This window comes from Centruroides vittatus, unplaced genomic scaffold (genome assembly GCF_030686945.1).
Source record: "Centruroides vittatus isolate TY-2023 unplaced genomic scaffold, ASM3068694v2 scaffold_1152, whole genome shotgun sequence".
Classification (NCBI taxonomy): domain Eukaryota; kingdom Metazoa; phylum Arthropoda; class Arachnida; order Scorpiones; family Buthidae; genus Centruroides; species Centruroides vittatus.
Genome location: NW_027122670.1, coordinates 3,385,511 through 3,407,658, shown reverse-complemented (window position 1 = coordinate 3,407,658; position 22,148 = coordinate 3,385,511). Strand labels below are relative to the sequence as shown.

At 27.5% G+C, this 22,148-nt stretch overlaps 1 protein-coding gene across 11 annotated transcripts in view; it reads left to right on the top strand.

Annotated features, from left to right (window-relative positions):
• Positions 1-22,148, top strand: part of Dhc36C (Dynein heavy chain at 36C) — a 155,721-nt gene that overhangs the window by 46,785 nt on the left and 86,788 nt on the right. For 9 of the 11 annotated variants that reach the window (XM_067284092.1, XM_067284090.1, XM_067284093.1 and 6 more), the window contains 8 exons: positions 752-901; positions 2,333-2,515; positions 3,683-3,862; positions 10,828-10,953; positions 12,893-12,988; positions 15,903-16,028; positions 18,563-18,766; positions 21,371-21,526. In XM_067284092.1, the coding sequence (XP_067140193.1) occupies positions 752-901; positions 2,333-2,515; positions 3,683-3,862; positions 10,828-10,953; positions 12,893-12,988; positions 15,903-16,028; positions 18,563-18,766; positions 21,371-21,526 (1,221 nt within the window). The remainder of the gene's footprint in view (positions 1-751; positions 902-2,332; positions 2,516-3,682; positions 3,863-10,827; positions 10,954-12,892; positions 12,989-15,902; positions 16,029-18,562; positions 18,767-21,370; positions 21,527-22,148) is intronic. The other 2 variants (XM_067284091.1, XM_067284094.1) reach the window with 2 other exon arrangements.

Genomic DNA, 22,148 nt, shown 5'->3' with positions numbered 1-22,148 from the left:
ATAATTAGTTTTTCATGTGTACTGTAGATTTTATTTTCGGCTCCCTGTTTTTTTGGAAAAAATATAAAAAACGAATACAATAGAAGTGGTCAATTATTTCTTAACTTTAACCAAAAACGTTATGAAATAAGTCCCAATGGTGGTAAAATTTAAAAATAAAAATATAATACTGGTTATTTTTCATACCCCATTTTACATCCTTTTGTCCTAGACCCTTTGCCTGAGCACCTGTTACACTTGCTTATGTTACAGCATTGCTTCAGATTATTAAAATTAAAATTCTAGAATTTTAATTTTAATAGAATATAATTTTAATGAATTCTAGAATTCATTAAAATTATATTCTAGATATTGATTCTGGAATGTCCAAAATTCAGCTCAGTTTTGATTTTTTTATATTTTATTTAGTCATACAACAAATGTTTGTTTAGTCATATTAATACATACGACACTGCTTTTTTAGCAGCTTTTAAACATTCCCAAATAATAATCTTAAGTAAAAGTCTGACACAAAATCACAAAACATCCATGTTCAAAGCAAAATTTAAATTTATAATCAGACAAACTAGAAACAATACAATGTCTGCAGAGCAGAAAAAGTTGAAAACTAAAACAAAAATATTCAACACATTCAGCTAATCTATTGGCTAAATGTGTTAGGGCATTGTTTCTAGTTCTTTATTATATTTTTTGTCGATATTCACAATGTATATCATCAGTTTAAAATATATTATTGTAATTTTTATTTTAGAATTTGATGGACGAACATCATGTACAGTACAAAATAATTAATCCAAAGTCTATTACGATTGAACAGTTATATGGTAGTTTTGATACTCTTTCTCATGAGTGGAATGATGGTGTTTTAGCCAAGAGTTATCGTGAATTTGCTAAAGCTGAAGTAAGAAGCATATTTTGAGTTTTTAAATTATTTTATTTTATAACATTCAGAAAAAAATAACTTAATTATAAATTTCATTGAAGTATAAAACCTCAAATTAAAATTTATATATTTTTAAGTTACATGTTTTCCCCCAATTGTGGAGACAATGTCTAGAAGCTGACAATGATTTAAAGATAATCTAGACTGTAGTTCAGAAAAATTTCATTGAAGAGACAATGTTTCTTATTTGCCACAATTTAGACATGATTAAAAACCACTTATTTGACCTACTTTCCAGACCAGCGGTTCCCAACCTTTTTTTGACCAAGGACCACTTTGATTTCATTGTTGTTAGCAGGGACCACAAGGTTTAAGCAAAATAAACTGTGTCAATCTAAAAATAAACTTTTAACATAAGTAATCGTTAAACTCGAGTAACATGCTTTAACAGTACTATTAAAATAAAAAATATACATTTTTAATAACATTTTTAATAAAAATTAAATTCAGTTTGTATCAATGTGAGAATAATAATTTAAAATGAATAAAAGTTTCAAATCTTTCACAGACCATATTTTAGCTCTGGCGGTTCCCAACCAATGGTCTGCGGACCACCAGTGGTCCGCAGACCACTGGTTGGGAACCGCTATTCTAGACTCAATAGCAGATTTAGACAGTGTTTTAATCTGAGTGAGTTGCCATATTGATTTATTCATCACAAAGTTTAGATAAAAATGGATATCATTTATTTAATAAATGTAATAAACAGGATGGGATGAATCAACAAAATTATTAACTCACAATTACAAAGAGTGAGGGAAATATGACATTGAGTAATCCTTTAGAAATCTATTCTCAAGATGAATTCTGAATTCAGTGTAGATTTTCTAAATGTGGATTTGTTCATATTTTAAATCATTGGTGATGAAATAAAACATGTAAATGGAAAAGTATTGCCATTAACTGCTGAACAGCTGTTGTTATAGAATAATTTTACAGATGATAGTGTAAATGTAAAGGTCAATCACTAAGTATTAAACCCAATCAAAGTTCAAATCAAAATGAAAGTGTATAATTTTGAAAATTTAACAATAAATATAAAATTTCTTTAACTTATTTATTCAACAAATACTAAAGTTTTTATTTCAAAATACCTTTGATGTGTATAATTATGAGAATATCTAAAGAGAATATATTTGAAACTAATATTTTAACAATATTAATTATAAATTTATAAATTATTTAGAATTCTAAAATTTATTTAAGATAATTTTTATTATACTTTTAATTTTATAAAAAAAAAATTAAAACTTTAAAAAAAATTAGGTTATTAAGAAATTAGTATTTAGTTACAATATTTGCAAAATGTTTAAAACATTTACTTTATTTAAAAAATTAGTGTTCATTTTTGTCATTTTTTATTTATATGTTGTTTATTTTTTATTAAAGGATTTAGACAGAAAATGGCTAATTTTTGATGGACCAGTTGATGCTTTATGGATTGAAAATATGAATACTGTACTGGATGATAATAAAAAACTTTGCTTGATGAGTGGTGAAATAATTCAGTTGGCTCCTACAACAAATCTTATTTTTGAAACTTTAAATCTTGAAGCAGCTTCTCCTGCTACTGTGAGTTAATTTTCATTTTCATGTTAATTTAAAAAGTACAAAACATTAACAATCAAAAACAAGTTATGTTGAAAATTACAAGAAAAGGAATTATTATTTTTATATTGATAATAAAGTTATTTTTTATATAAATAATTTTTAAATATTTTTAAAAATTTATTCATTTCTTTTCTAAGTATTTAAATATTTTAAAATTATTAAAGTAATATTTTTTATTCATTATATTAATAAATATTAATGATTTCTTAAAGTCACTATTATTTTTAAAATTCCTAATCTGTTTATAAACAATTTGTCAAAAAGAAAATAGCTATATGACGATATATACAGTCAAACCTCAGGTTTTGAATGCCTCACTTTTCAAACAATTTAGTTTATAAACAAGATTTTGAATGCCATATTTGCCTTGATTGCCATATGACAACTTGGTTGCCAAACAAGCTACTTGGCAAGAGCCAGTCACAGATTAGAAAGACACAGACAGTCTGTGTCTTTTATAAAACTCTCTTCCTGGTTGTACATCAGTCAAATTATGATGTTATTATTTTATTGTACTTGAAAGAGATTTTTCTTTAATTAATATTTATTTAACAACAAGTTTTGTTAGATCTTATTAATTTTATTTTTAAGTCACAGTTTAACCAGTGTGCTAGATTTTAAGCATGCAGGTCTTCCCAAGTTATGTACAACATGCCAGTCAATCCATGAAAATATAGCAATTAAATAATAGTTATTTTAGAATATTTATTTTCTAAAAATAAGCATAAAATTAAACTTTGATGTTGGATTATTAACTTTTAAAATTAATCACTTATTAAAAATTAGGTATTGAGATGTATTAATGAATGTAAAATATCATTGAAAATTATAGATATAACTATATGAATAGATAGATACAAAAAAAATCTCTAAACCTCTTGATAAAGTTTCAAATATACCGATTAGATATAATACAAAAAGAATTAAATAAATTAAATAGTTGCTTTTTAAAAGATACATTTTATCCATTTATCACATGTATAACCATATATATAATTGAATCTTTAGAAATTTTGTTAGAATCATAGCAAGTCAAATAATTTTTTTCATATATTATTTATTCAAATAATATTTAAGGATTGATACCATAATTACTTGATTATAAATTTTATTTTAAAATTATCTCAGGTATCAAGATGTGGAATGATATATATGCAACCATCAAGTTTAGGATGGGAACCTATATTTAAATCTTGGTTAAGAGTTCTTCCTGATATTGTTACAGAAAAGAGCAAAATGAGATTAATGAGTTTATTCAACTATTTTTGTCCACCATTATTACATGTTGTGCATAAACTTCAAATATTGGTAAGTAGAGTTAGAGATTTAAATTTATTACTTTTGCAAAAAGTTATAATTTTTTTTTATAATAATTTGTAAAGAGAAAGAAAGAAACGTCCGGACAAAATCTCAAAAATTATTTTTTATTTCACTAAACTTTTATAAATACAAAAGTATCAAAATAGTTTCTTGGTGTTATCTACTTGAGCTATTTGTTTTAATAGTACTTTCCATGATATTGTAAAATATTATACTTCATAGCCATTCTCTTTTTCTTTTTTACTCATGTAATGAAAACAGAAAAAGTAAATAGAATTAGAGATAGTGATTTATGTTTCATAGAAAGTTTCTAATGTTAGAAACTTTCTATGAAACAGCTATAGTTTTAATCAATAAGTTTGAATACAAAAGGAACAAATAAATTTAAAAGACATTCAAGTTTTGGAAGTAATGTTTAATATCAACTATAAATATATTCAAAATAAATGATAAAGTATCAGTATCTAAAACATTTGGGAAAAGAAACTGTTGATTATGCTTAAATACAATATGATGTTTTATAAAGATATGAAGATATTGAAACATAAATGATGATAGAATAAAAAAATATTAATAATTCAGATCCTTTCTGGATTATTATGAAAATAAAAAGATTTATTATATAAATATAATGAATTTTTAACAGTGAATATAATTTTTAAACTATATTTCATATTACTGATTTTTTACTCAGAATGCAACAGGATACAAAAATATGATCATAGAAACCATTTGAATATGATTTATTAAGTTTTAAAGTACTAAAAAAAATACATGTAAGCTTCAAAACTTATTTTATACAGAATTATATTTGATTTATATACATATACTGTATTATATTTGTTACGGAATTATAAATGAATTCCACAATAAATATATATTAATTTTAAGAGAAATGTTTTAAATAATTTATTATTATGATGATAATATCAAAAGACATCAATAAAATATAGGAAAGTATAAAAATTAATATACTGATTTTTTTTTGTGTATTTGATATAAAAGTTATTTTTGCTTTTTTGTACATTTTTCAAACTATTTAATTATTTATAGTGGATATCTTTAAATTTAAAATATTTTAAAAATTATTTTTGGAGTTTTTGATTTTATTTTAAAATAAGTTTGAAGTACGATGACAAAATCTTTTTAATTATTTCAGTCATTTAAAAAATTTAAGTTGTTCAAAAATGCATATATTTCTTTTAATCTGCTAAAATATATCAGTTATTATTTATGATGACAATCATTATTAAATGTAGCACACTGTGTATGTTAGACTTTATCTATATTGGTTTCTAGTTTAACATTGAGCAAATACATAAACGTGGGCATCTGCAGTGGATGGAAAACTGGGCACTTGCCTTTCCTAGAATTATGGTTGCCAGATCTCAATTTTAGAAAAAGAGGACACATTGTTTTGTTGTAAGTGACAATGTAATTACAGGAAAAGTAACATTTACATAATTAATAAATGTTCTAAAGTATTCTTTATTTAAAATTGTAAGAACATTGAATTTGCAAATACAAGTTACAAGTACTTTTCATTATATTTAATTCTAATAAATCAGGTTTAGATATCGAATAACTATAGAACTCTGCATGAATATTGCTGAAAATTGTATTGGGTAGTCAAAATGCCTTTCAAAGATTCAACACACAAATCATTCCTGACTTTTGTTTACTGACATTGTATCATAGAAAAAAATTCTTTCAACATTCCCATTATCATCATCATCCATTCCCATTCCCATGTTGATCTGTACACTCTCTGGGTGTACAGATCAACATGGTGATGGTAGTATAAAAATCAAACTTTTATACTACCATCCACTACTTTTTTCCAAACTCAACTATCAATAGACAAGTTTTTAGCCTGGATTAAAGTTAAATTCCTTTCCTCTAAAGCCTGCTTAACACTATCAATCCACCTTTGCCTAGGTCGTTCCTTTGATTTTTTTCTCTTAGATTTTAGCTTCGAATACCTGTTTGGCCAGTCACTCTTTTCCCATGTTTTCCAAATAGCCAAACTATCTCAGATTAGTCTTGCTTACTCTTGACTGAATATTTGTTATCTTAAGATTTTTTCTTATGTCTTCATTTTTTAATATGATTTTGCCACTGTATCTATCTATTAAAAACCACTAATTTTTCTAAAAACTTTCATTTCTGCTGCTTCTAATTTTGGTCAATTCCCTTATTTCTCATCCAACTCTCAGAACCATATGTCAATATAGGTTTAAAAACTGTATTGTACACAGCTAGTTTTGTCTTATGACTTGTTTCTTTCTTTTCCAGATATATTTGATCAATTGGCTCTCTACCTGACCTGCCTTGTTTAATTTATTGCTGATTTCCAGATCTAACTTTCCATCTCTTTGCTAAAGATTGTTCCCAAGTATGAAAACTTATTGATGTGTTCTTAGCATTTGTTATCAAGTTTAACTGTTAAAGTCTCTTTCTCTCTACTAATAGCCATAACCTTTGTTTTCTTGTAGCAGATTGACATACCTAAATTCTTTCAACTTTCCTCTAAATTATTTAAAGATTGCTGGAGGTCCTCGGGTTTATTGCTTAGTGGGACAATGTCATCCGCATAGAGTAAAGAATCAATTTTTATATTTCTTAAACTAAAGTTTGTCAATAGTTTTCTTTTATTAAATTATCCATGAAAATTATGAATAATAAAGGGGGCAATGTACAAGTAGTAGTCAAATGAGTAGCACGAATCACAAAATTCTCATAGGATAACATGTATGAGTAGCATGAATCACAAAATTGTCAAGTAAATAATTTTCAGACTTACCTTTTTCAGATTATTTCAATTGTCAGGTAAATAATTATTTCGATCACAAAATTGTCGAGTAAATAATTTTTAGACTTACCTTTTCAGATTATAAGAACTGTGATTGGTGGGATTTTGATATAAATTGATTTTTAAGATATGTTAGAATTTATTTTAATGCCAGGATCGGTCATGGAAGCATACGGTTTTATTATTACCTACAACGGCAACAGAAATTATTCAGTTTCTCCTCATTTGTACAAGTCACTTGATAGCTGCATTGCTGCGGTAAATAATTTTTCTTTCAATATTCCTGATAATTTTCCTATTGTTTTGCGTTATTTTAATATTAACGGAGAAATATGGAAAGGAAATGGAAAATTTGGTTTTGTAATTGTGGATGACGATGGAAGAATTAATGAAGTTAGTAATAATTTATATTATTTGTTCGAAGAATGTTCAGATGTTATGAGAGAAGTTTATGTTGAAAAGAATAAAAAGAATATATTAATATTTAGAGAGATAAATTGCGGATCGAGACATTATAAATTTACTAAAGTTCATAAAATCGATTGATATGTATTTTAAACATCTGAGTAACTGTATAATTGCGGGACCGTCGCAGTGTGGAAAGACTACACTAGTAAGAAAAATTATTCGTTGTAAAATTTATGAAAAACAGTTAAAGAAAATTTTATGGTGTTATTCTGTATATCCACCGTTTTTTTGAGATGAAAAAGATATTACATTTATGTATGGCCTACCTGAATCTGTGCAAGGATGAGATTTAGTAATAATTGATGATTTGAAGCATGAACTTAGTTCAAAAACTGTGTTCATGTTTACGACAGAGTCTCGCCATTATAATGTAAGTGTGATCTTGATAATGCAAAATCTATTTCTGAAAAATAGAATTATGAGAGATATAACTTTAAATACCCATTATTTGATTTTGTTTAAAAATAATCGTGATGAAAGTCAAGTAAGTTGTTTGGGGAGGCAAGCTTTTGCAGAAAAATGTAATTTTTTTATGGATGCGTATAAAAAAGCGACAGAGAAGGATTTTGGTTATTTGTTATTGGAATTTTGCCCTAAAACAGACAAGAAACTTTCGGTGCAGGATTCGTGTTTTCCGGATAAACAAGGTATTTTTTGGATATACCGATAAAATGAAGAACGTAAAGAAAAATTATCATATGCTGGCGCTTTTAGCCAAAACTACCCCTTCTCAACGAAGAGCAATATTAAAAGAAGCTACTCCCGATCAAGTTAAAGTTTTGTGCGAAATATGCGATAATTTGCGGAGAGGAAATATACCCACTAATGTTCATAAATTACGAAAATATAAAAAAATAATTAGAAAATTAAGTGAAAAACACGTCCCTTTAAATACCAAGAAAAAAATTTTGGTTAATCAATCTGGTAGATTCCTTCCCCTTCTATTGGCACTGCTTTTGTCTATGGCAGGAGGATTAATTGGTAAAGTAATAGGAAAAAGAATCTAATGGCGAAACAGATGGCTCTGGTTCCTCCTGAATTGTTAGCGACATATCAAATTAAACCTGAAATAAGAATTGGAAATAATATCGAAGAATTACTCAAGAGTACCGATTTATCCGACGATAGTAAAGTTAAATTATTAAGTCAGTTGATTTTGAGATATCAGAGAACCATCCATAAGCCGAAAGAGCCAGCCGGTCAGAGTGTCTGTTGTGCCTGATGAAAAACCACCGGAACGACCTGAAGAAAAACCTGCTGCTGACGATAACGGTGAGGACGCATTTATTAAACAAATAACTATATCTGTACCGCAGCTATATCAAAAATACATTCCTCATTTAATCGACAAACTGAGACAAAATGATTACGGATGGAATACAAAAGGTGAATTAACAGTTGGAGGCACTCCAGTTGTAGGAAGTCATATAATTGATCTGTTATCCCATTTAATGAGAAATCGAAAAACACTGCTTTCTCCAGTCGGTTTTAACATGTTTTGGGAAGCTGTAAGAAAATTAAATTTTCCTAGAGAGTGGTTAGGAAATAAAAGTTTGGCAACTCTACCCGAAATCGGCGAAAAGCCGAGATATGCACCGATACAAGTTGAAAGTCCCGAAGAAATTTTTTCTACAATTTCTCCAAGAGTATTTTAACAGCGGAAAAAGTCATCGAAAAAGAGGAAGAAGAGTCCCAAATGGAGAAACTATTGAAATCAATATACTATAACCCTAAATCTTCTGCATTGTTCGGAGGAGTGAGTAAACTAGTTAAAGCTTCTAATTTATCGAGATCTACTGTCGAAAAATGGTTGTCTTCTCAGTCCGCTTATTCATTGCATAAACCTGTAAGAGTTAAATATTCGCGAAGAAAAACTAAAGCTTTTTATCCAAACGACTTATGGCAAGCCGATTTAATTGTGTTAAAGCAATTTTCTAGATATAATAACAGCATAAAATATTTATTAACAGTAATCGATGTATTTAGTAAATATTGTTACATTGTGCCAATAAAGGATAAAAAACCTACGTCTATTGTGGAAGCATTTCAAATTATTTTTAAACAAAATATTCCTAAAAATGTTCAAACTGACAAAGGAACCGAATTTTATAATAGGTTAGTTAAAAATTTGTTTAAAAAACATAAAATTAATCATTATTCGACTCATTCGGATACTAAAGCTTCAGTGGTTGAGAGATTAAATAAAACTTTACGAAATAAAATATATAGATTATTTACTTATCGTAATTCTTATCAATATATTGATAAATTAAACGATATTGTAAAAGGATATAATAATAGTTTTCATAGAACTATTGGGATGGCTCCATCTGAAGTCGGTCTTTTGCATTACGGTTCGATTTTTGACAGGCTGTATGGTATAAAAAGGAAAAGTAAATTTAAATTTAATATTGGTGATTTAGTTCGAATTTTGAAAATACGTAAAACATTTAGTTGCGGATATCTGCCAGGCTGGATGAAGGAAATATTTGTTATTCACGATTGATTTCTATCGCATCCTCTGACTTACGTATTAAAAGATGCGAATAACAAGATTCTAGAAGGAAGGTTTTATACCGAAAAATTACAAAAGGTAACAAAATGATGCAGTCAGATTTTTACGTAACGCTGATAAGTAATGCAAGTATGGACCTGTTTCCCGAGAATACGCAAGCACATTTCACGGTGAAAATGACTCCGCCTATTAATTTACACGGAAATTGGGCCATTGGACTTGCTGAAGTTATTATTCCAAGAAACTGGTTTAATATATCTAATCATAATAATCAGTATATTGTGACAATCGAAGAAAGCGTGAAAGGAGAAGATGAGCCCCTGCCGGATAAATCATATATGATTCCATTAACTTCTATTAAAAGCGATAAAAGTGAATTATTTGATATAATAAATTCAAACATAATTAGTCTGACAAATTCTAATTTGGCAGAATTTATTTTTGATAAAAATAATCAAACTGTGGATATAAATATAAAAGACGAACATGAGTTATTTATTAGCGTAAAGAATTCGTCGAAATTACTTTATATGCTAAACTTACCTAACGAATTTTATGATGAAATCTTGAAAAACAAACAACTGCTAAACAGAGTCAGCACATCAGAAAAATATGATTTTGTGCAGCAACTTTAATTAAAAAAACAATTAAGTGTGTGTTTCATTGGCATTCGTATTTGTAAAAGTTCCATAAAACTTACTTTTTTTTTTTTTTTACAAAAATTTTTATGTCCTTCCACGTGTCCTACTTTTTGACTTATTCCTACAGGAATTGTCCTCCTTTAGCATCTGGTTATTTGGTAACCCTAGTCTAGGGGAAAGAGGATGTCTGCCAACCATACCTAGGATCAAATAAAAAATTTCATAAATTATAATTGTAAAAGTGACTGAGATGTGTAACCTTACACCCTTGACCATGGAATGCTTTCTCTGTCTTTTTGTATTGATAAAATACTGATTCTATAATTTACTTGTGAAAAAAAAGAAAAAATTAAATAAAAATTTATTGATCTAATTATTTGTGTCCAAGCTTTGTCTCCCTGAAAATTTCTGCAGACACCCATGTTTGTAAGCATAAATGCATAATTTTTATTTGTTAGTTAATATCATATATTATTAAATTTAATTTTTTTCTTATATTTTACTCATTTTCCTTCAGGAACTATCACCAACATCAGAAATAAATCGTATAAAATCTTTAATGAATTTGTTAGATTGCTCATTACAAAATGTAATAAATGAGAAATTAAACATGTTAGAAGAAGTATTCTTCATTTGGCTTGAAGTAAGTAATAATTGCAATCATTTTTACATGATTATACTTTTTATATAGGTTTAATTTATTTTTATTACAAAATTATATAATAATAAATTGTTAATTATTAATGAATGGAAAGCATTATTATTTTCTGTTCTATTGGGTATGGATCAAAAAGACAAATAACTAGCCCAAGATATATAATTTAAATCTAAGTCAAGATGCACCACAAGCTGGAGAACTAAGCTCTTTTTTATATTTTTGACAAATTTACGTTATTACAGCTTTAAATGAATGTTTAATATAGAGTTCATTATTGTTAGCAATAAGGGTACATTGCCTGTTACAAAATTTTTAAAATTTTGTAATTATATTCCCAAAATAAATGTTTTTTTTTTATTAAATAAACCTTATTTATTTTTGGACTTTTGTTTTTACAAAGGATATAATAAATTTGTAAACTTTCTTACATTGTGATTATTTCACACTCATTAGTTTATAATCTATTACACATTTTTCTTCCTTTGAGAGACAATTGTAGAGTTAACAGTTATATTGTCCATAACTCAGATTAATAATAAAATGAAAAATAACGAGAAATGTTATATTTTAAAGTACATTCTTTACACAGGTTGATTCTACAATAATGAAATTATTCAATTTTTCACACAAAACGAGTAACCTGACAACCTTGGTCTTGAGATAACTGCAGTTCTCCATTCAATTTATGAATGAGATCAACATAAATAGGATAGTACTTCCTTATTTTTCTTAATTAATTGCTGTATTCTTACACATTTTAACTAAATAATCCTATATTTATAGGTATAGTATTTCTTCAACAAGTAATATATCCAAAGGTTAAAATTGTACAATTTATTCAATTCTTTCTTTTACATATGCACTTTGGGTTGATGTGAACTCTCAGCCCCCTTTTCACTGCTATACCTGAAATGCATATGTAGAAGAATTGAATAAATTGTATGTTTTAACCTTTTTGGATATTTTACTTGTTGAATGAAATATTATACTTATAAATAGAGGATTATTTAGTTAAATGTGTAGGATAGTACTTGTAGTAAAGATAGAAAAAAAGAAAGAAAATTTATTGTATTGGTTAACTATTTGCACATGATTGGACACTGATTTCTTGCTGCAAATTGTATGTTCTGTTTTATGTTGAAATACAGGATATAAACATTAGCACAAAGCTCTTTCAAAATGCTTCTTCATCTTTCTAACATTTTGTTTTTTTTACCAAGTTGTTGTTTCTGTCCTTCTTCTTACAATGGTTGTTCTGCAGACAAATGAAAAAGTCATTTGTTCATTGGTTTTTTCTTAAAAATTATCCATTACCAATCAGCTGTACTCTGCTCTTTATGCTGTCATTATGAAAGTGCATCCAGGCAAACACCATTCAATCCAGCCAGAGTAATCTGAAACAAAGGAAAGGAAAGAGAAAAAAATAGGAAACACTGTATATAACAAGGGTACATTAGCAAGCCATATAATATATTTGGTTGGTCAAATTTTGTATTTGATTCTAAAACTCTGAAGAGAATGATGCAAGAATGGAACAAACATGTTTTAGAAAATCTGAGTACATTTTTGATAAGAATATTATATCTGTTATCTTTATCAGAAAGGAATCAATGTATAAATGAAACTGTATAATGAATAGATTAATAATGAATAGATTAATGATGAATAAATATCAAGTTAATGTATAAATAATATATTTTACCATTAAAAGAAATAGAAATGCTTTTGGACTAAGATAAAATAATGTATAAAGGGTGAAATTATAAAAGTACTTTATTATATATACAATATTTGTTAATGTTTTTTTATTTAGTTACTCTATGATAGTATGAATTAATAATAGTTTTGTATTTATTACATTAGACTAGCTTTATTATCATAATTTTCATATTTTAAAATGTAAAAGATTTTTTTATTTTAATAGTGCACATTTTTGTTTTGTTCTGTTTGGTCACTGGGATCTTCTTTGAATACAGAAGGATGGTTAAAATTTAATGATATTTTTCATGAATTAATGAATGTAAGTTTAAGATTTCATAAATTTTTTTATTTTAATTTATAAATGTAAAATTATGTAGATGATTATTTATTATTATTAATGGCATAAATTAATGATTTGGCCTGTCAAACTTTTAAATCGACAAGTCAAACTGTGCATAAGTTATACATAAGTGGCCATAATTATTTGTGTATTTTATAAATACAAAAAGTAGGCCTATTTCCAGTGGTGTGCCATGACATTTGATGATAGGGAAGCTGGTTTCTGTAAGAAGCTGACTTCCAGGGGTAATCAATTAATTGCGCATCAGTAATGGGGGTCCATTTGTATTTGTTTGCTCGATAAGCCGGTAAAAACTGTAGACTTCTCTAAATGTATTTTTAATAGATCATCTGACGTACTTAATAAATAAACAAGTTCAATATAATTACCTCTGTTATTAGATTCAATAGATTCCCTATGCCCTCTAAATGCCGATTCTTGCTTTGATAAAAAACATATAACATCTATTAATTTAGATTTTATAATATATCTATTAGCTGTAACTATCTTGTTGTAATTTTCAATATTTATTTTATATTTTTTACTAATGTTAAATTCTATTCTGCTTTGATTTCCAAATTGCTTCAATTTTACAAAAGAATCGATGTGACATTTACGATTTTCATGTCTTTTGCCAGCTTTATTCAAATTATTTAAATAATCCAAGCCCTTCTTATTCCACACACTAATTTCATTTGAAAATAGTAGGCAAGGCCAACAAAACAATTTTTGCATCCACAAAGCCATTTTATGTCTTCATAAATTTAATCGTGAAAATGTCAAACAAATTTTTTGTTGAAGTATTTATATTTAATTTAGGCAGTGGTCTTTCTCTTTTAATGTTTTCTTTTTCATTATATGCTCTTGAGTCAAACTTTTTAAAGTAAATTTTCAATATCACAATTACATTCTGAATTGCTAGCCATGATATAAGGGCTAAAATTAAAAATAAAATTATAAAAACTTACTTGGTGAAATAAAATGTGTGGTGGATATACATACCTGATACAAAATATTCTTCAATGTATGAATATATTTTTAAAGAAAATTATAATTAAATATAGCTTTGTAAAGAAACGTACATAAAAATAACATAAAATCTTCACTTTTTAAATCTTAAAATAATCCACTTAGTCAAATAGCTCCTTACGAGTGGCTAATGATGGAATCAGAGATGGTCCTTTAGGTGTGCAGTGCATGCATGCATGCATGCATGCATGCAGACGAGGGTGCCGATACTGATCAATGTCAAATGCATCTTTTATTGCATCACTAGTATATCTCAAAGGACGCAACAGGGTTGTTGTAAATTATAAACGTTTTTCACCATAGCTGTAAAAATCTAAATATGTTAAACTTAATAGATTGTCTGTCATTTATTTCTAACTAATTCGTTTTAGGACCAGATGTCCATGGAAATTTCCAAAATTTACTACTTTTCAGTCACTCTCATTGAACTGGAAAAATTTCTCTTTATTACATCTAATATTACAAAGAAATCAGTCCCCACTGTACTTGGCTAGAGATTGGTTTAGTTAAGCTTTTAAGTAAAATTCCGACTCTTTCAGCAGGGCTTTATTTATATTCCTAATTCCCTAATCTCTTGATTATTTAACTACTTAAGTAGAAATAAGTTGAAACCGGTTAATTTGTACTTGAATATTTGTAGTCTTCAGAAAGAAGTGGAAAGACAAATTTTTATGACAACGGATACATAAATCATAAATTTAAGGAATATAAATTCTAGAGCTTTATTTGTATCTTGTGCATCTCATTCATTAAATTTGGTTGTAAATGATGCTGCCAAAGTAGCAGTTAATTTTTTAACATTGTACAAGAATTGTATACTTTTTTTTGCATCCCCCTTATAGATGGGACATACTAAATCATAATATCACTGGTTTAATATTGAAATCCGTAAGTAAAATAAGATGGGAGAGCAGAATAAATATACCAAATATTTTAATAGATTTTTTTAAACTTTTGTCAACTATACAGAACTATCATAAAAACATACTGGTAAATTCCTATCAGTTGGGTTAAGTTATAAATCTACTTATGATTCACATAATCGGGTGAGGGCAGCTAAATATCTAGCAGGCAGTTAGTCACCAGCAGTTAGCCCCATATCATTGGAAGCATTATATGATATTTTGGTGTGTAGCTTCCACCAGCTAAACTGGGGGAGGTCGGTGCTCTGTAAAGTGCATGTACAAATGCCTATAATTTAGCTGCTTTACACCATTCAGTTATTTTTGCCATAGAAGCTGACCTAGTTTCGACAGTACAGTGCTTCCATTGGGAATACGGCGCTTTCATTCCATCACTGATATTCGAATATACAATAGCAATCTTTTCATTTTTTTCACATATAGTATAGAAATTTGTAATAAGATACACAATGTGGTTATAATAAAATATTAATTTTAATTAATTCAAAGTATGTTAAAATATGAAAATAATTGCACAATATGTATTTATATTTTAGAAAATATAAGGGAAGCAGCGCTTCCACCACTTCCAAGGATGCCACTGCCTATTTCTATTATTTTATAAGTGATGTGTGAAATATGTTTGCAGGTCAGATTAATGTGTGCCATAGCCAGATTTGGCCCAGTGACTATAGTTTGGCACCACTGGTATAAATTATCAAATAATAATCAAACTTTTATTCAATTTTAAAATTATTAATACAAACTGACTATTGACCTGAATATTGTATATAATCAAATTTCAAATATTTTTCATATTAAATTTTTTACATATTTTGGAATAATTTAAAAATTAAAATAATCAAGAAAATGTCATAATTATATTTAAAATATCATGAAAATACATGCATGATGGAAGCATATTTATAAATATAACTAAATAACACTCTTTTTTAATTTAGAATGCAATATCAGAATCGTCAATGAATTTTTATGGTTTTAATAAAAATATATCCAATCTTCAATCTGAAGTAGTAATTAAAATACCAGATGATAAATTAGTTTATGATTATAAATTTGTTCAACAGGTATGTACTTATTATCAAATATAAACATTAATTCCAAAAAATTAAGTTTATTTTATTTTATATAATTTATATGCATTATCTTAAAATTACAAATGTTAAAATTTTCAATACATTTGTAAAAATAAAAACTTTAAAATAAGTTAGGAATATTAAAAAAAAAACAAAAATATACATTTAATGTTTTAAAATTTAGAATACTTTTATATATAAAATGATATTTATTAGTTTGAAATTTATGTTAAAAATTAATATTTCTTTTAAACTATAAAAAAGTAGTAATAAATTATTTAAACATTATAAAAATATCTTATAAAGAATAATTAATTTAGATCATTTACTATTTATATGTGTATGATTTTAAGCATAACGTAAAAAAAATAATAAATAGCTGCAATTTTTCTAAAATAAAGTTCCTACAAGCACATTAAAAAGTTACACATGAATGGTGTTTTTAAACTTAATTTGATTTAGATTAAGACTAAAATTATGTAAATATGTTAGCTATCTAGTGAATGTATTATCTTTATTTCAATTTACACAGTTAAAATCTAAGTGATTAAATTCTTGATTTTAATTTTGTAAATTGACAATTTGCAAGGAACTGTGTACTATCAGAAAGAATTTGAAAGAAAGTGTCATTAGGACACTTTTCAATTGACAAGAAGACTCTTGTCAATTGAGCTTTAGCATCTTTATAACGATATCAACAGTATTGAAATTTTATCTTGAATAATAGATCTTGTAAACTTCCTTTCTGTTCTATGTATCTAGATATTGTATTCTAAAAATTTAATAGAATCCTAAACATCATAATGTAAGTAAAAGTAACTAAAACTACAAGTATAAATTCACTAATATAAAATTATATTAACACTAATAAATTTGATTTTATTTTATACTATAACTCATATCATCTAGCATTGGATATTGCCAAAGTCAATATATTAAATTAATATATAAAGAACTGTTTTGCTGGAAATTCTGAAAAAATATATATTTTCATACAAGTTTGTTGGTAGAATGATGATGAGACTCTCTGATCTTTTGTCATATTTTATTATATAACATTAAGACTAACCTGACTATATAAACTATGGTATGCTACAGGATGAGACGAACACATGTGTTTACATGTTGGTAGTCATAGACAAAAAGGGTGGTTTGACTAGATTTTTTTGTTCCCTTATCCCTTTGTCTTTTTGGGGTTTTACACACTGTTGCCACTTCAAATTCTGCACATAACATATTTATTTTCTTTCCACTAACAATCCCTGTCTCAAAGGGATTCTATCTATGCTTGATGATTTCTTCACTAGTTATGTCATTGTGGTGATCAAAAAAAGGTTCAGTTTCCTGGGGTTTTATAAGGATGTCTGTGTCCCTTTTAGTATCTACGTACTCTATCTGTATCGTTTTATCTGTAACTTTCTTTTGAATGAAGTGGTATTTCACAGCTATGTGCTTGTTACTATTTGTCCTATTGTTGCATGATTGTTGCAATTAATGATTGTAGGTTCTTTCAATTGTGAGGTTAGTCGATTGGGTGGAAAAATGTCATGACAATCGAGTGGTCAATACTGTCAGGTGGGAGTGGAAAGACTCACTGAGGCAGGTTTTCTATCTTAAACCATTTAATAAAATAAAAATTTCTTATAATTATTCTTATAACAAGGCGTATTGCCTATCCAAAGGTGGGAAACCAGTCTGTACAAAAAGTTCAAATGTTCCAATGATCGTTTCTCTTCTGATGAAGGTAATGTGGAGAGCAATGGTCCTAGGCACACAGTACAACTTGACGAGATGACTTTTGGCGACTGGGTGTACCTGGGCAAATCTTCCCAGGATGGGATGGTGAAGACAAATCCCAAGACTTCGAACAAGCTTTCGTTGTTGAATGACAGCAGCAAAAATCCAGGAGAGGAGCACTCTGAACCAAGAATGTCATGGCCTTGATTTGCACGGTTTTATAAGTTTTTCCCCTAAAGCCACCTTTTCATTGGTTTTGACTTGTCACCAGGTGACAGCTCAAAACCAATTAGAGGGCGTGAGAGAGGTCAGTTTCATGACTAATTACGGCTCCTCTCCAGCCACGTTTTCCTCGACTTTAGTTTCTTTCTATTGTTTTAATAAAAACTTTCATTGTTCAATCAGGACATTTAATTCTTCCTATTTGTGTCTGAAAAGGAGATCTTTAATTTCTCGATTGATAGCCCACATTCAGACCTCCAAGTCGACCCCCGTTCGGGTCCTCACACAATGGTTCATGTTGATCAAGTTAACCAAGCATCTCTTTCATCTAACCTATATTCCTCACACATGTTGACATATTTATTCAGCTTCCACTGTACTCAGAGCTGTTACTAACTGTTTAGTACTTCTTCTGGCCATAGGTCCCCCTGCCATGAATATATATAGTAAGACTCTTTCCGTGGAATATATAGTTTCAGCTTGCTTTAAAATAGTATTCTATTTTTAAAAATTAGAAAATTATTATAGAATTATAAGTACACTTATTAATAACATATTTCTTAAAGAATTCAACAATACTTGGACAATGGAGTCTTTGGAAGAATGAGGTTTCAAAAATAGAAATCACACCTACTTCAAATATTAATGAATTTATTATTCCAACTATTGATACTGTACGCTATTCATATTTATCATCATTATTAATATACCAGCAAATACCAATGTTATTAGTTGGACCAACTGGAACTGGGAAAACATTATATTTAACAGTAAGTGCACATTTAAAATTATTAATTGTAAGAAACTTTATAAATTTGTTTAAATAAAGTTTTATTTTCTTATTTAAATCATAAATGCATTTATAATTTTTGAAATAATTAATTAATTGTCATAATAAATTTATTTTATTTTCTACAGCTAATTACTTATATTACCACTGTTTTGTTTCTCTAGCTTCTGTATAGAAGCAAAAAAGTCGTTAATACTAAAGATGATTCTATAATAAGAATAAAATAAAATTTACCTTGTTTTATTTAAAGGCTACTATATATCTTGTAAGTACTATGTAATAAGTACGATGTCTTAATGACGTTCTGCTGTATTTATACTACAAGTCTTAATTGGAAAGTGTGTACCAGAGTTTTAAATTGTTTCTGTATTCTCATATATCACTGAAGAGAGGCTAAAACACTATATTAGCCTGAAATGCATTTGATGTAAAAGCATTTTTTGAAACTTGCTGCAATAAAGTCTTTCGTCATCTAACTTGGAACGTTGTTGTGAGAAAAATCAACCTATAATAGGATTAAAGTAATTCCAAAGATATCAATACTTTTTAAATTAAATAATCTTTCAAATATAAACAATTTTATAAAAAAAATCTGTTTTATAATCTTATTATTTTGAATATGTTTTAAGAGAACACACTTTCTAAGATAACTCTTCAAATATATTTATTTTATGATGAGTCTTGATGATAAGTGTATAGCCCACTGTAAAAGATCTTGGAATTTCACTGAGAAAAGTAATGTGAATTAGTTTTTTTAAGTTTTTTAAAATAGATTAATATCCTTTCAACAAATAATTTCATTGAGAATTTATTTACTTTTTATCTTAGAATAAAAGTATTTATGTAGTTCTCTGAAATAATTTTTGCTAAGTAGCTTTTAAAATCTTTTCCTTTATCAGATAAAATTTTAATGTTAAATAACCTTAAAACATTTTATTAAAGTGTCCATGCAATGTTATAATGTTGTAAATGCCAAAAAACCAAACTTTTCAGGAGAGGTAAAATACATTTTTTCTAGTGAAAGAATTCATTTCAATTTTACAATAAAATGGTAAAAACTTACTAGGTTACAAATTCTCTGGAATATCAAAATGATGTAAATATAAGCTGTAATGTTTTAAGTGCCAAAAGTCATGTGACTTGCACTGCACTTTGGCAATTTAAACATTATGGCTTTACATAAATTCAACTTCAAAATACAGCCACTTACAGTGCTAATATCTCCATAATATTTTCTGCAGCAGAAAACATTGTATTTATAATTCAATTCAATAAAACACATTTAGAGAAAAATGGCATTTACAATGTTATGGCATTGCAAGCTTCATTTGATTTAACTTTTGTAAAAAATAAATATTTAAAATAAACTTTTATTATATTTTATATACATTATTAACATATTAAATGACATCATATAAATATCTGCATTTATCATATGATTTAAGTGTAACTGAAAGTTTGAGAATTTGTTGCAAGGCATAATTAAACTCAATGGTCAAGTACTAAAACTTGCCTATGCTTAGCTTGCCAGATTTTCACAATGTCAGACCAGAACAGACGATGGAAGCAATCTTCAACTCCTTCTTTGCATTATAATATACAACATGCTTCAACATATTTAAATTTTATGAAGCACAAGATTCAATAATTATGACAAGAAAACAATACATATGCATAAGAATAGTTAGCCACTAACTGACTTAAAGCACGTGGTATCCTGTCTTTGCTCTTATTTGACAGGAGGGGTGGAAGATGACATGGATGCATTGGATAGGAAAGGGGAACTGACAGTAGTGCAGCCACTTGTGCTGGCACTGAATGTCAAGATCAAGTCGTGCTACAGCAAACTTTCTTGGCTTACAGTGTTTCTTAATTAAAGTTGATCCTCTATATTTCCAATTAATTTACATAAATTTTCAGTACCTTTCCTCTAAATGAGATAAAATTACAAACTGGCCAGGTGGCTTGGACATCACCCTTAAACTGGGATGTCTGGCAAGCCTACTTATGCTTTTGTTGAAGAAAAAAGTTTTCTGTTTTCTGTTTAGATTAGTAGCTTAGTTGTTTTCCTATTAAACTAAATGATGTTTATCTAAATAACAGTATGACAGTAAATAATAATTAAATTATTACAGAAATGAAATATTCTTTAAAAACATGTTTTGTTTTTATTTAGTTAAATGAATTTTATAATTAGTATTTTATAAGAGAGATTAGAAATTATTTTTTACTTTGAAAATAATAAAACCTTCAAAACTTTTTGTTTCAAACTTTTGGGAGACATTGCACTTCATTTCTATATTAAGAATTTAGTTACATTGTAATATTTTAATAAAAACATGAATCGTAATTCATGTTTTTAATGATTATGTATTGTATGTAAATCTTACCTTATAAATACACTGTTAATATAGTTTGATTTATTATAATACATAAATTTAAAAATATTTTTTGATTTAAAATCTTAGAAATTCATAAAATAGTGTTTAATATTAAATTTTTAAATTAATATTTGATAATATGTAATTACAATTAAATTATGAAAAAATATTTTTTATCTGAATGTTACTTTTTATTTTTCAAGAATTTTTTGTTACACCAAATTGACAGCAAAATTTATAAGCCACTTATAATGACTTTTTCTGCTCAAACATCTGCTAATCAGACACAAAATGTTATTCTTGAAAAATTAGAAAGAAGAAGAAAAGGAATTTATGGTCCACTACCTGGAAATAAATTAGTAAGTCAAAGTTCAAATAAATAAATTTCAGTATTAAATTATAATAAATTACTTTATTTTATTGTGCTGCAATTTTCAAAAATTGTAGATCTATAAATTTCCACTGGCATCCATCTGTCTGTCTATCCTTCCTTAATATCAAGAACGGAGTTAGATAAATGAAAGTTGAGATCAGATGTAGATAGCTTAGGGGTAGGAGACCCCGATTAACTATATACAAACTTTCAGTTTGTACCAAAAGTCACATTATTTAACTTCAAAAATTTTCTCCCAAATGAAGTTAGATAGATGACCGTCATGACTCCATTGTTAACAGGAAAAGTGTGGTACAGGAGCAAGATGCTACTAAAATTGAAAGCGTTGTGATAAAAAATTGCAGCCTGGCATTGTGATGATGTATAAATAATTACTCTCTGCATGCCATATCAGAAATCCTGATGTCGGCAAGCACCTGGTGCAGATTAATAAGTGGTTAGTTAAGGCACCAAGGTGTATGCTGGGGGAAGTTACAACCAGAGTGGTTCCATGTTGCCTTCTCTGGTACATGATGTTACGCGAGGGGAAATGCCTTCCGGGAGGTCTTGTAAGGGAAACTGGTTCCTATTCAGGTGTTACAAACATG